The 15,111-nt window shown below is 42.7% G+C and overlaps 1 protein-coding gene and 1 long non-coding RNA gene across 2 annotated transcripts; one reads left to right on the top strand and one right to left on the bottom strand.

Moving 5' to 3' along the window:
- Positions 1-885: 885 nt before the first annotated feature.
- LOC117562486 lies at positions 886-11,911 on the top strand. The gene is made up of 3 exons (XR_004571550.1): positions 886-1,480; positions 4,927-4,958; positions 9,162-11,911. It is a non-coding gene; the product is annotated as an uncharacterized LOC117562486 (long non-coding RNA).
- Positions 11,912-12,139: 228 nt separating this feature from the next.
- Positions 12,140-15,111, bottom strand: LOC117562485 (insulinoma-associated protein 2). The gene has a single exon (XM_034240321.1). It carries the CDS (start codon positions 15,094-15,096, stop codon positions 13,156-13,158), a length of 1,941 nt encoding a protein of 646 aa, XP_034096212.1. The 5' UTR covers positions 15,097-15,111; the 3' UTR covers positions 12,140-13,155.

Below are 15,111 nucleotides of genomic sequence, written 5' to 3'. Positions count from 1 at the left end.
TTGATTCCACCAGCGCAGTCTGTCCCTCCACTTTAAAGGAGCCATATTGTTGTTATTATCATTGGCTCTAACTGGATCAGTTACCATTAGACCTGAATCTTTCTCTTCTGAGGCCCATAGAGCGCCTCTCTAACCCAATAGAAAACCCATGGGAGCTATTTCAGAGGGTCGACCCATTCACAACGCACCCCCCTCCCACCACACACACACACACACACACACACACACACACACACACACACACACACACACACACAGAGATTTCATTCTGAAGATTCATTGGCCTAATCCCATCACAAACACGGACACATGCACTTACATACACACCGTGTCTGTTCACAAACCACTCTTATAAAATACACACACACTCTCATTGCAAATCCTCAGTTATTGGAGCAAATGGTAATGTTATTGGGAGATGATGGCCCTGAGTTGTGAGTGTGTGTTTGTGTGTGTGTCCGAGATACTGCATATGGCTGTCATTATGGCTGGATGTATGAGTAGGACTAAGGACGAGAGGGTAAATGTCATTCTATCAATGAGGTTATCTCTAATAGATGGACAGTTGAAGTCCTGGTTTCCATTTACTCTGCAGAATCCCTGCGCCTCTCTCTTTGAATTCAATGCTGGGAGGCTGTAATAGCAGGTGATAAAGAGCTTTGATTTCTTTCTCTTTTTTCATTTTTTTTATTTATTTGGACTGCCGCATTCTCCGAAGATTCACGTAGAAAACGCCATTAAGGCGCTTATTAATTGTATTTATTTATTTTGTTTTCATTGTTTACGTTTTCTTCAGTTCTTTATTTTACATCGTCGAATCTCTTATTTTATTTTATATGTTTTGCTAATGATTTAGTTCAAATGTATTTGAGATATTTATTTATTTATAGATCAAGTAACCTTTCAACACACACTATGGTTTCTCCAGCAAACTTTGATTGCGTTTGCTTATATTTGATAGTAACAAGGATTCAGCTTTTTTAAATAAAGTCTATTTATAACCCATAATCCTTTCCAAAAATATTTGATATGTTTTTGTATTAATTTTTGTATTGAATAGATTGATTCATGATACATGAAGCTAGCAGACTGTTGCTAAGGAGGACACTCTGACTAAGGACTATGTGTTGTCATATCCATCTGCAGAAAAAAGTCCAGTCAATTTGATCTTTTGTTTTCTTCCGTCAGAAAACACCATGGAATTCTTTTTAATGTTTTTTTTCTTTCTATGACACCAGCAGTTTATAGCTTGTCGAGGTTTCATAACTGTTTGTTTCCAGATTTGATATTTGTGCTCTTTCCATGTTTTGTTGGCGTCTGTCTCTTTGTTGCTTGACCTTGACCTTTGACCTTAGCTATGAGGAGCGAGCCCGATACCTGGAGACCATCGTGCAGCACCACCAGGAGCCGACCACCTTCGAAGATTACGCAGCTCGAGTGTACAGCCCGGCTCCCTGCACTCACCTGCCCTCTGACTCAGGTAAAACACAAATATGATACCGCTCAAACAGCATCACCTGTCAATCAAAACCTTGGGGCTTTCACATTCAATGTCGAGGACGTAAATAAAAAATATGAAGACATTAGTATAGTCAAACTAAACCTAAGTATTTAGACTTAATACTTGTGTTAATTTGTGCTGACTGTCATTTCTTATCCGTATGTTTTGGATTTATTGTGGTACAAACCTTAGAACAAAGACAAGCTGGAAAGATAAAATGACCATGTGTATATGAATTACTCACCCCGTGTTACCTTGGTTTTTGCAAATAAACCGTTGTCCGTCTCTTGTGTTCACAGTTACAGAAGAGGATTAGGGCAATGTGAACTTTTGTTTCGATCGGACCAAAATAGTTATTTTCTTACTTATATCCCAAAACTCAACAAATGTGTTCACTTTTGGTCAGATCTCAAAAAGTTTTTTACATGTGGCCCTAATCCTCTTTTGTACACGATGAACAAGATTAGAAGTAACTGTTACTTGTTTAACAATACTACATTTATATCCACATAAAGCAACAAATAAATAAAAATAGCACGCCCTCACATGTGTGAGGCTGTTTATGCAGAAGTGCTTCAAATAGTAACGTTTTGAGAAAATCGTGAAATCTCATATGCTTGTGAGCATCAAAATTAGACTTGATTATACCACGTGAAAATGTTTCTGTCATTTTGGTGTGAATTCATCCTTTAAGAACCCTATGCTGGCCACCAGTATACACACACACACACACACACACACACACACACACACACACACACACACACACACACACACACACACACACACACACACACACACACACACACACACACACACACACACACAGTGAGTTATATTCTGCTGAATGACTCTCATATGTATCCTGTTAACTTTATTAGACACAGACTGATCATTTTTGTCTGTAACGTGTCCGGTTCAGTCGTATTAAAAAATAGTGTGCTCTCCCTTTGACTCGCACATAATCAAATGATTTAACGTGGCGGTAATTTACAATAAAGTTAATTCTGCAGCTAAGGAGGTTCATGGAGCATAAAGGAACATGAGGACATAATGCTTTACTCTCTAGTCTGGTCAAACAGAATATGTATATATTTTATCCCTTTTGTTTTTATTGTCCAACTGCCTGTGATCTCACCAGTGACAAATATGAATAGTACAATAACAACCTGTTTTGAGGCTGAATAACCATAAACACAACCTAAAATTATAATTCTATTGTGTAAAAATCCCACACTTTAGTGGGTTGTCAGTGTGTTTCTCAGCCCCAAATGTCATCTCAGAACACAGGATCAATATGCGAGTCAGATAACAGGATTTGCCTGATTTCTTGTCTTAAAGGTGGGGTATGTCATTTATTTCAGAAACACATTTTGTTATATTCCATGGAATGCTCTTAACATCCCGATAGCAATGAATATATTAAATGCTTTGACAATAAATACATTAAAAATGTCATCTGTAGAAGCCGTAGCGCTGTAAAAAGCACGACCAATCATCTGAGCCGGCCCGGCTAAAGTAACTGGATGGCCTACCTGCCTGTCAGCAGGGGCGGACTGGCCATCGGGACGTTCGGGACGAATCCCGATGGGCCGGTACTGAAGTGGGCCGGTCGGACGATGTGGGCCGGCCGGTAACCGGCAGGGCTCGACATTAAATGGCCCGCTGGCCCGGAAGCACTATTTAGACACCCCGGGCCAGCATAACGTACTTTCCACTTGCCCGCTCGGGCCACTAAAAATATTGCTTTAAAGAAATTGTCCTGTGGTATTGGTATTTTGACTAGCAATTTAGTTAAATTGTTTCGTTTATCAACGCTACAACATAGCGTTCCGTGAGTCGGTTGTCGTTGTTGTTGGGTGAAAAACAAACAGCTGTTTGCTGCGGAGCAGGCTCCCGTGAGCGGGAGCCTGCTCCTTCACTACAGACTATCGCGCCACCTAACCATTCGCCAAATGTTTTTAATACCAGCGGTAACCGGCCAAGCGCCGGGCAAAAAACTATCTTCAAATAAAAGAAAGTCACCGGAGGAGTTAAAGGAGAGTGACAGGGAGCATGAGAAGATGAGGGAGAGAAAGCTTCAGCCAGCTTGATCAATGGAGTTGGCTGCATGACGCGTCCTAAAACCCTTTTATAATCTATCGATTAGATTTATGATTCGAAAATTATAAAAGTAGGGTAGACATGTGGAGATTATCCGGCTGAACAAAACGTGCATTTATCAAACAGGTTTGTTTTCCACAGACCTTATTTCCAGCTATTTTCCAAAACCCTTGTCGAGGGAACCAGCAGCTTACTTCCTGGTTTTAGGACGCGTCACTGCACCTCTCAATATGATGCCAATATAAACAAGGTCTTCTGTCGGCTCTGTACATCAATGCCGACCTATGCTGACAAGTAAGTGAAGAGTAGACAATATAAAGGTATTGGCGAAATGTCCCAGCAGTTTAGGATAATGAAGGTTCAGGTTCTAATCAAATCAATTACATAGCCTGACAGGAAGGCAGAAAGTGCATTATACAAATAATAATAATAGCAGACATTTTTTAACAATGACCACAATATCATTATTTTAATAAACCAAATATGAACAATTGAGGAAAATGAGGAAGAACTGATGATTAAAATGTTGTAGTAGGCTACAAGTAGTAATGTAGTTAGTGCATACATTACAACAAATGTGTTAATTTTCGTCATTATTAGTCGAATGCTCCGGGCCAGTGGTTACAATGGTGGGGCCAGTGATAATACAAGTCCACCGGCCCGGAGGTAGACATTATTTAGCCTTTATTTACCGCAAGTAAATACCGCTAAATTGTCTACCTGTAATTACCTCGACAATTTACTAGCGGTATTTACTTACGGTACCACCGGCCCGCCGCGGTACCGAAGTGGGCCGGTCGAGAGTCCCGGGCTGATTTGTAGTCCCAGTCCGCCCCTGCCTGTCAGCCTTCCATCTGTGCACAAACTTATCTCGTGCCCTCATTGGTCATGTGCGCGTTCGTGTGTGTTGGAGGAAGGGCTCTGTAAGGAAGTGGCAGATTTGTTCCGGCTGTGTATTTTCAAATTCGAGCGCACTCGAGCTGGTTTCTCCATTCTTACCTACCCCACCTTTAAGAGGTGCATAATGACTAAAGTTAAAAATTGAAATGATCATTTAAAGACGGCATAATAATCCTGTGCTCTGAATTAAACCTTGCTCAAATTACTACTGCCCTGACTCATATATCTCTCTATATATATATATATATCTATCTCTCTATCTATTTATCTCCCTATATTAACTTACAGGTGCCCCTCCCTTAACAGCACAGTGATCAAACATTTTTCTCTCTTTGTTATTTTTTTTTTTTTCATTTTTCTTCCTATTTTTTTTCTATTTTATTTTGTGTTTTTCTTTCCTTTTTGTTCCCCCCCTCCTTTAGATCGTTTTGTCTCACTTGCCTATAGCTAAAAGGTAAGCCTGGTCACATGATTGACTCGCCCCTCTCTGATTGGCTCTCCCTTTTCTCAGCCTAACCTGTGCTTCTCTCTGATTCCTCTGCCACGTTGTGTTTGAAATGTATCTGTTTTCTCTTCCTGTGTTCTCCACCAGCAGGTCTGCATGTATCTATGGTTACAAACTATTTCAAAGGAAGTGTCTTTTTCATCTCAGCTGTGGGTAACAGTTTGGTATGACTCATGTGGAGAGATGTATTTGCTTGGTTGTTAGCTCTAAAAACATTTATTATTGACATTCCAACATTAATTTAAAAAAGAAGACATAAAAAAAAGGGTTCTCGCTTTCTTTTTTTAATGTTCCAATATGTCCAATATTCATACTTCTTTTTAGCTCTGTTTTGGTCTCCATCACCCCCTCGGAAATCTGGCTCTTTAGCTACGCCCCACAAAGAAACAGGGCTGAACCAGAGGGGTTTATGGCATGCCACAATGCGTGATACTTGGATTAGATCAAACACGTGAACAGGTAGCTAGTTATACATGTTAAACCCTGTTAATACCAACCTGGACTCAGTCATGATGAAAATTAGACTTCCTTTTTATAACAATGTGACATTTCTGCCTGTTTACTAACGCGTGTTCCTGTTTGTTCTGTTAACCTGTGCTGAAACCTAACCTCTAACCTGTTGTGCGCTCCTCTTCCTGGTTCACCACACACACACACACACACACACACACACACACACACACACACACACACACACACACACACACACACACACACACACACACACACACACACACACACACACACGCTATAGGTATCTCAGTGGTTGGTTTAGGCAAAATGAGTGTATTTAAAGCAACCAATTTGACCGTGTTGCACAGTGCTTTGTGTGTTTATGTCTTTCCATTGTGTCTCTTTACATATGTGGCCATTTCTTATTCTATGTTTTTATTCATTTTCTTTTTGATTTCTTTCCTTCACTCTCCTAAACTGCTCCCTTTCCTCTTTCCTAATTGTTTTCCTTTTTCCTTCTATTTATTGTCTGCACATGTTTCCCTTTTTCTATGTTTCATTTCCCTTTCCTTCTTTCCTGTATCCTCCGTGCTTCCCCCTTCTCCTTCTTTCCTGTATCCTCCATGCTTCCCCCTTCTCCTTCTTTCCTGTATCCTCCGTGCTTCCCCCTTCTCCTTCTTTCCTGTATCCTCCGTGCTTCCCCCTTCTCCTTCTTTTCTGTATCCTCTGTGCTTCCCCCTTCTCCTTCTTTCCTGTATCCTCCGTGCTTCCCCCTTCTCCTTCTTTCCTGTATCCTCCGTGCTTCCCCCTTCTCCTTCTTTCCTGTATCCTCCGTGCTTCCCCCTTCTCCTTCTTTCCTGTATCCTCTGTGCTTCCCCCTTCTCCTTCTTTCCTGTATCCTCCGTGCTTCCCCCTTCTCCTTCTTTCCTGTACCCTCCGTGCTTCCCCCTGCTCCTTCTTTCCTGTATCCTCCGTGCTTCCCCCTTCTCCTTCTTTCCTGTATCCTCTGTGCTTCTCCCTTCTCCTTCTTTCCTGTATCCTCCGTGCTTCCCCCTTCTCCTTCTTTCCTGTATCCTCCGTACTTCCCCCTTCTCCTTCTTTCCTGTATCCTCCGTGCTTCCCCCTTCTCCTTCTTTCCTGTATCCTCCGTGTTTCCCCCTTCTCCTTCTTTCCTGTATCCTCCGTGCTTCCCCCTTCTCCTTCTTTCCTGTATCCTCCGTGCTTCCCCCTTCTCCTTCTTTCCTGTATCCTCCGTGCTTCCCCCTTCTCCTCCCTTTCCTTCTTTCCTGTATCCTCCGTGCTTCCCCCTTCTCCTCCCTTTCCTTCTTTCCTGTACCCTCCGTGCTTCCCCCTTCTCCTCCCTTTCCTTTTTTCCTGTACCCTCCGTGCTTCCCCCTTCTCCTCCCTTTCCTTCTTTCCTGTATCCTCCGTGCTTCCCCCTTCTCCTCCCTTTCCTTCTTTCCTGTACCCTCCGTGCTTCCCCCTTCTCCTCCCTTTCCTTCTTTCCTGTACCCTCCGTGCTTCCCCCTTCTCCTTCTTTCCTGTACCCTCCGTGCTTCCCCCTTCTCCTCCCTTTCCTTCTTTCCTGTATCCTCCGTGCTTCCACCTTCTCCTTCTTTCCTGTATCCTCCGTGCTTCCACCTTCTCCTCCCTTTCCTTCTTTCCTGTATCCTCCGTGCTTCCACCTTCTCCTTCTTTCCTGTATCCTCCGTGCTTCCACCTTCTCCTCCCTTTCCTTCTTTCCTGTATCCACTGTGCTTCCCCCTTCTCCTCCCTTTCCTTCTTTCCTGTATCCTCCGTGCTTCCCCCTTCTCCTCCCTTTCCTTCTTTCCTGTATCCTCCGTGCTTCCACCTTCTCGCCTCGGTTTTTACTGGCCCTCCTTTCCTTTCTTTCTTCCTTTTGTTTCCTCTCCAATCCTTAACTCTTCCCTCCTTTCCTTTTTCTTTCCTCTCCTATCCCTTTTTGCCTTTTATTTCATTTCCTTTACTCTCAAATCCTTACTTCTTTTCCTACACTTTCTTTCCTCACTTCTCTTTTGTTACTTTCTCCTCTCCTTTCCTCTACTCTCCTCCTCTTCCTCCTCCTCCTCTCCTCTATTCTCCTCCTGCTCCTCCTCCTCTTCCTCCTGAAGAGGAGCATAGTGTCATGTGTATGATGGTCCCTAAACCAGTAGACAGCTTTAACCTGCTCAGGGTGAAGGGGAAGGGTCTGAAGCAGAAGGTTCTCCATGCTAGCTGTGAATGGTATGATTCATGGATGTCTAGATAGAAAACCCTGTAGGTATTCCCTCATGTAGGATGTACGTTTTAAAGTATCACCTTTAGACCCAATAGTCACATTTACTTCTTTTTAGTTACATTTGACGGTGTAGTTTGCCAACAGCTCAAGTAGAAATTGCTATTTATTGTTGTCTTTTATTAAAGTATTTACAATCAATGAAAATATAGAGGGTTACAAAACTGGAAATGCTAAAACAATTTTTTTTTTAAATGTACACAGCAAGAAGTACAAAAGACTGGTCTGTACAGTGAAATAGATTTTGGCAGAGCTGTATCTTATATATGTTAAATCCTATCTAGTATATTATAATTTAAATATAGATTTGTATTTTCTTCTTTTCTTTGCACTTTTACACTTTGTTATTGCTTACATGGCATACAGTCAAATGGAATACATTTGAAGATACAATTACACACCACAAAGCAGAAGAAGAGGGGGAAAAATATACAGATAATAAACATACATTTATTTCAGATAATGACAAAAAACAGTAATATTTGAAAGTCCATTTGATCCTGTCAAATGGACTTTCAAATATTACTGTTTTTAAAAAAAGTTTAAAGACCTCAGAGTGATGTGATCCACTTCCTTGGTGTTAGCGAGCAGCAGCGTCCTGAATCAGCTGCAGCTGCCTTTATTATGTTTAAACAAATACACTGCTGTTTGTCTAGGCTTTCTGTCCTGTGTGTGTCCATCACTCTGTCCTGTGTGTGTCCATCACTCTGTCCTGTGTGTGTGCATCACTCTGTCCTGTGTGTGTCCATCACTCTGTCCTGTGTGTGTGCATAACTCTGTCCTGTGTGTGTGCATAACTCTGTCCTGTGTGTGTGCATCACTATGTCCTGTGTGTGTCCATCACTCTGTCCTGTGTGTGTGCATCACTCTGTCCTGTGTGTGTGCATCACTCTGTCCTGTGTGTGTCCATCACTCTGTCCTGTGTGTGTCCATCACTCTGTCCTGTGTGTGTGCATAACTCTGTCCTGTGTGTGTGCATCACTCTGTCCTGTGTGTGTGCATCACTCTGTCCTGTGTGTGTCCATCACTCTGTCCTGTGTGTGTCCATCACTCTGTCCTGTGTGTGTCCATCACTCTGTCCTGTGTGTGTCCATCACTCTGTCCTGTGTGTGTCCATCACTCTGTCCTGTGTGTGTGTGTGTGTGTGTGTGTGTGTGTGTGTGTGTGTGTGTGTGTGTGTGTGTGTGTGTGTGTGTGTGTGTGTGTGTGTGTGTGTGTGTTGTGTGTGTGTTGTGTCGCTCTGTCGTGTGTGTGGGTGTGGGTGTGTGTCCTGTCTGTGCCTAAGTAGATCATGATTGGACGTGATGTCATTTTCTTATTGCTGTATTATATAGTCTCCTATCTTACTCTCTTATTTGCCTCCTCCCTCTCCTCCTTTATCCCTCCCTCCTCCGCTTCCTCAGGCTCCTGCCTCGAGATTCTTCGGGGAGAAAGTCCGGCTCTTGGGGAGGCCGGGAGCGACTCGGCGTCCCCCATGTCTCCTCGGACTAGCAAGAGCCGCATGTCCATGAAGCTGCGACGCTCCTCCGGATCGGCCAATAAGACTTAAAGCCCTCACTGTAACTTTTTTTTGAAAATGGCTGTGTATATCCTCGCAGTTGCTCCAGCATGCTGACCTTTGCCACAGTAGAAACAAGTGCAGTATTAGTTTATAATAATCTGTGCCATTTTAGAAAAGGGTTAGAGCATGTTCACAGAGGAATATAAGCAGAGGTTGATATCTGTATATTTGTACTATAGTCAGTCCATGTGTGCGCAGACAGAACCACGAGTTTTGATATATTAAAAAATGAAAAGATCCGAACGTGTGCATCTGTAGTGTTGCATGGAGGAAGCAAGATAAAAGTATATTTTTGTTCTCAGCACAGCTTTAGGCTTGAGTCGGTTTCTATTAGTATGAATTGTATATAGAAACTCATTCATTTGCTTACAATGAAAGAAAGATGTTTTGTTGTGGATGCTTTAAAGCCAAAAAGTGAAGAGAATCAGTGTTAAATAGTTGAATTATTTGTCAAAATAGAACACAAGAGGCAGCACTTCCATTTAGTTTTGTTTTGCTTATGCTGTAAAATGTGGACAAGCACTGATGATTTTTTTTCTTGAAATGTGTTTGGACCCGAACAAGAACATTGCTGTATTTTATTTGTCACTTTGTCATCTGATGCAATGGAACCACAGCTATTCTTTTTGTTCCTATATTCTGTATATCTATATATGTATGAGTATAGATATATATAGTAGCTATATGAACATCTAATGGGATGTGTACAGTGGGTGTATATACTGAGAGTAGCTGCCAAAGACCTCAGACCAGGTATCTGCTTAAAATGGATAGACACTACAAGATTTCATTTATTTTTTACATTTGCAAGGCAATTTAATTTCAGGTCACGGACCCTTCTTTACTTCAATGTTGCCACATTGGGGAAGTTTTAGGCCATAATTGTCCTCGGTTTTCATTGAGTATAATGTACGGAAGAGGATTAGTGCCACATGTGAAAATATTTTTTGAGATCGGACCTAAAGGGATTTATTTTCTTTTGTTCTGACTTTAAAATGAAAATATTGAGATTCAATTCAGAATTCTGAGATCAAATTCAGAAACAAAATCTGAATTCTGAGAAAATGTATGGAATTCTATGAAAAAAAGTTCTGAGATTAAAATCAGAATTCTGAGAGTACATTTAGAATTTCTGGGAAAATGTCAGAATTCTGAGATTAATTTAAGAATTCTTTGAAAAAAGTCAGAACTATATTATAAAAAAACAACCTTTCCCTGATGTGGCTCTAATCCTCTTCTGTGCTTTGTGGCAGGTTTTGTTATTGAAAAGATAACTTCAACACCTTAGTGGTTTAAAGGTGGAAACTGTGTATAAAGGAGAGATAGTGTACAGCCAAAGAGGGGGGGAAGCAAAGATACTTATCATTTAGATATGAATTCTTATGTTATTTTTCTTTTTATAACTCCAATCTTATATTGAGACTCATCCCCCTGCTTCATTCTTGACAAAGGGGACCCGTATGTAATCACAATCTATAACAAGTAACACTACCACTTATGTTTTTAACATCCTTATTTCAGCACTCCGTCAGTTAGCTCTACTAAAAATGGAATTGTCTTCAGCTGCTGTTCCAACATTTATTTTACATGATGGCTTCTTCTGTATTTAAACTAAAGTTTATTTGATGTTACTGTTTTCATTTCAGGTTCTCTGTAGAAATGAAAGGGATTGTTACACTTGTTGCACCTCTGTGTGGTGAATATAACTTTATTCGTGAATATTTGAATTCTGCTGAACTCTGAGTTGGCCCTTTAAATTATTGCTGTTACAATAATTATTATTATTGCTGAGGTTGGAGCACCATTGATTGGTGGTCACTCTGATCTGTTCATGCTGTACCTCTCACTCCATCCTGATTGGACACGCCGAGCCTCACACTCCCTTTGGATTAAACATACCTGTGCTTGATTATGAGTTATGGTGCTGCTTTCAAAAGCCCATGGAGAAGATGGTACATTTCCAATTTAGTTTTACAGATTGTAAATAATACGGAGAATTATAGTGTTTTATAATGACCTCGAAATGATTTGCTTACTCTAAACGTAATTAGCAGCAACCAAAATGTATGCAAACAAATGATTAACCTTTCATCCTTACAAACTATTCATAGAAACTTTCCTGGACTGTTTATCTGGAGCATTGTGACTCTGAAAGTCTACAGATAAAGGATTAAGGCCACATGTGAAAATGTATTTCTGAGAAGAATTGAAGATTAAAAAAAACACACATTTGTACTTTTTGGAATTGTGAATAATCTCAATTTTAAAAAATGTTTCAATGCGACCCTAAACCAAACTTTGCTTGTCTAAATAAGGGGTAAAAAAAATTCAGATTACATTATTTTCCTTTATATATATAACATTCAGAAAGCTCTGTGGCCTGTTGTCCAGAGTGCATGTAACTACTGACTGTACATACTGCATGACACCAGCTCAGCACTTCCTGCATGTGTTGCCAGCTGTATTACGCTCACACACACACTCCATATGTCACACCTGTACTATGTAAACCTGTAACGTCTCTTTTGGACACAGACAGAGAGCGTGGATGTGCGATGATGGGATTTGACAATAAATGATTCGTACCACTTGCCTGCCAGACCCATTCATTTATCGTGTGTGTACAGCTTCAAAAGTATATGAATCAGTCCATTGATCATACTGTCGCACCATTTATTGACAATCATATCAATTAAACATATCAAAATAGTAAAAGCTTCACAGAATCACAAATACACTTAAGCATCATGAAGGATATATTTCAACAGTTATATATAATCAATAAAGATGAAATACTTTTTTTTAAACTATTAGCATTAAATGTTCCTTTTTTGTATGAAAATATTTTGGAGCTGAGAAACATATGGCACTTTTACTATAAAAGGCATATTACAGTCAATCTTCTTTTGTATTGTTCACTGTACATGAAATAGTCTTTGTAACAGAGTTAGGACATTGATTCTGTCTCCAGTTATAACGCAACTTCAATATAATCTCATTACTTTGCCCCAGGAATGTGTTGAGATGTCTGCCACGTGTAGCCTGTCTATCTGCTTCAGTATAGCAAGTCAAATGACCCCGTCTTGCTCTAATTAGTTATCAAAATGGCCTTTTCTATCAAACTTCCCTCTGTCCCCACTCTCCAGTCTAACAGCTGCTTCTGTGATTACATGTCAAATCATTTACAGAGTGCTGGGCATGTTGGAGAAGCTGGAGAGATGGCTTCCTCTGTGCCAATACGGATAAGACACAATACTGTCTGAGAATTATTATAGAGACAATTATTGATATTTAATTTAATGTCAGACTTCAGTGTATAGCTCACTGTAAATTGCATCAGTAATAATAATCTTGCTGTTAGTTTATTTCATTATTTTAGATCTGCCACCTGAAGGATAATGTCCCATTGTTAAAGTTGTATTTATTATTTTCATATTACAATACTGCTTGTAGAATAGACTGATCATCCTGTTGAAGATTACATTAGGTGTTTTTTTACATGACATCAGTGGTTGTGGAACGTTTTTTGTTTCCGTTTGCTTTTGAATGGGTTCATCTATCACTACATTCTAAGCCTTTTTGAAACAAAGTCAAGATGATTACTGACCTTTAAACAGAAACAGTGACTCCACTTCCTGTCGTACAGTGATACACATTTTGCTTTTTGACCACAACAAAAATAAACTTTGCTTTACAATAAGCTAAAATTAATCATTTATTTAATGTGAATGGATATAATTAAAGGTCAAATTCCATAGAGTCTCCCTTATGACTATTAATGAAGGAATGTTTTCACCAAATCATCAGTTTTCTTGTTTAAGAGTCTTTACAGCGTATTATGGTCGCACGGTCATCTGCAGCAGCATCACCTGCCGGTTCTCGATCGGGTGAGACTTATTGATGTGTCTCGCGAGACCCGGGGAGCTGAAGAAAGTTGACGGACATTGCTTGCACGTGAAGATCTGCTGCTGCTCGCTCTCTCCGGTGCCGCTCTCGTCTCCTTGCGCGTGGAATACTTCATGTCTGAGTCCTCCTCCCAAAGTTCCCGCCAGTAACTCATCTCTCATCGCGTGCCACATACGGTGCTTGTCCCTGATTTCACCCGACGGGAAGCGCGCGCCGCACAGGTGACACAGAAACACCTGGCCGCTGGTCTCGCGCGCCTGGTTATAAGGTGGTGGAGGCGGTGACGCTCGTGCTGTCATCTCGTGCGCGGCAAGGTGTTTCTTCAGGTAAGCTTGTCGGCGGAATTTCTTCCCGCAATACCTGCAGTCGTAAACCTCCTCTTCCGTTAGGGACTGCACGAACGGTAAAGCGGGAAGCGCGAAGGACGGCCGCTCCTGCTGCGACAGGTCCACGCTCTCTTCCGAATTACCGTTCAATAGAAACAGGCTCGAGGGTGGGCTGTCTGCCGCTCTCACCTCCAAACAACTTTCCACCGGGTTCCGGTAATGAAGAGAGTGCTCATAGTGAGGAGGAGCAAGACTGTCGGTGTCGGGGCTGTTTCGGGACCGGCCATGGAGCATCAAGAGGGAGGGCTCGCGCCTCATGCGGGAGCTGTCCGGTGCCCCGTGGTGCTGGTTGGTGTTAATGCGCAGCAGCTCGTTCTCTTTGCCCTCCATGTCAACCGGCTGCCGCTCGTGCTGAATGAGCCCTCGTGTCTCCTTTAACGGCTGACTCTTGTTTGTTTGAGTCTCTCCTCCCTGGTTGTTCACCGGGCGAGGTTTGTGCCAGCGGCGGTGGGACGCCAGGTTTGCGGGGCAGCTGAAGACTTTGTCGCACTCCGGACACCGGTACTCCACGCGCACTATGCGGGAGCACTTGTGCTGCGCGAGGGAGAAGGGGTCGAGGTACTCCTCTTTACAGAGCTGGCAGATGAACTCTCCAAGTGGCTTGTTCCCGCTGAGAGCAGACTTCTCGCGCTGTCTCCTCAGCTCGGGGCTCTCCTTTTTGATCCGCAGACCCAAAACCGGCGAGGTCGTGACCTCATCCTCGAAGTTTAGTTTCCGGTTGACTTTTGGTTTCTTTGGCGGGTTTGACTGTTTGTTGTGCCTGTTGTTGTTCAAGCGTTGGTCCTGTTCGAGGAAGGCGCGTTTCCTCGCTGCTTGGTGCTGGTTCATCAGTGTCAGGGGCGGGAACAGGTGCCCCATACTCGGGTCATATGTGTCGTGGTGACCGTAGGACTGTGCGTGGCGGCTGCTGCTCGCCAGGAGTCTCTCGATAGAAGCGGAGGTCGGAGTGGAGCTCACCAGGAACGGCAGCTCCGGTAACTCCAACACCGGGGGTGATGTGAGGCATTTACCGGTTAAAAACGGCTGCTTCTCTCCTTCCTCGTGTTGTTCCAGCAGCCTCGTGCCGACCGGTTTAACGGGGCTGCAAGACGTTATTGTCAATTCGCGTGGGGGTATAGGAGGAGGCGGGAAGAAGCAGGAGAAATCTCTTTCGGGAGTCAGAACGTCCACCTCGCTCACCTGCTCCTCGGTCTCGGGTAACTGCGCGCTGCGGTCGGCTTCTGCCTCCAGCGCCGACTCCACCTGCGGGCTCCACGCCTCTCCTACACCGGCGGAGTCCTCGCGGGATACCGGGAACCATCCGTCTGTCCGTTTAGACAGGACACCGTTCAACACGTCGGTCTGGTTCACTGACTCCGGTTCGATCCCTTCGGAGTTATTGTTGTTCCTGTCGCCGTAGTATGTTCCAGGTTGGTTATTGCTGGTATTTCGTGACCGGTGACCCGAACATCGCCGGGTTCTCTTCACCAAGAATCCTCGAGGCATGATGACGATGATGCT

This window comes from Gymnodraco acuticeps, unplaced genomic scaffold (genome assembly GCF_902827175.1).
Source record: "Gymnodraco acuticeps unplaced genomic scaffold, fGymAcu1.1, whole genome shotgun sequence".
NCBI lineage: Eukaryota > Metazoa > Chordata > Actinopteri > Perciformes > Bathydraconidae > Gymnodraco > Gymnodraco acuticeps.
This window is presented reverse-complemented; position numbering and strand designations above follow the sequence as displayed.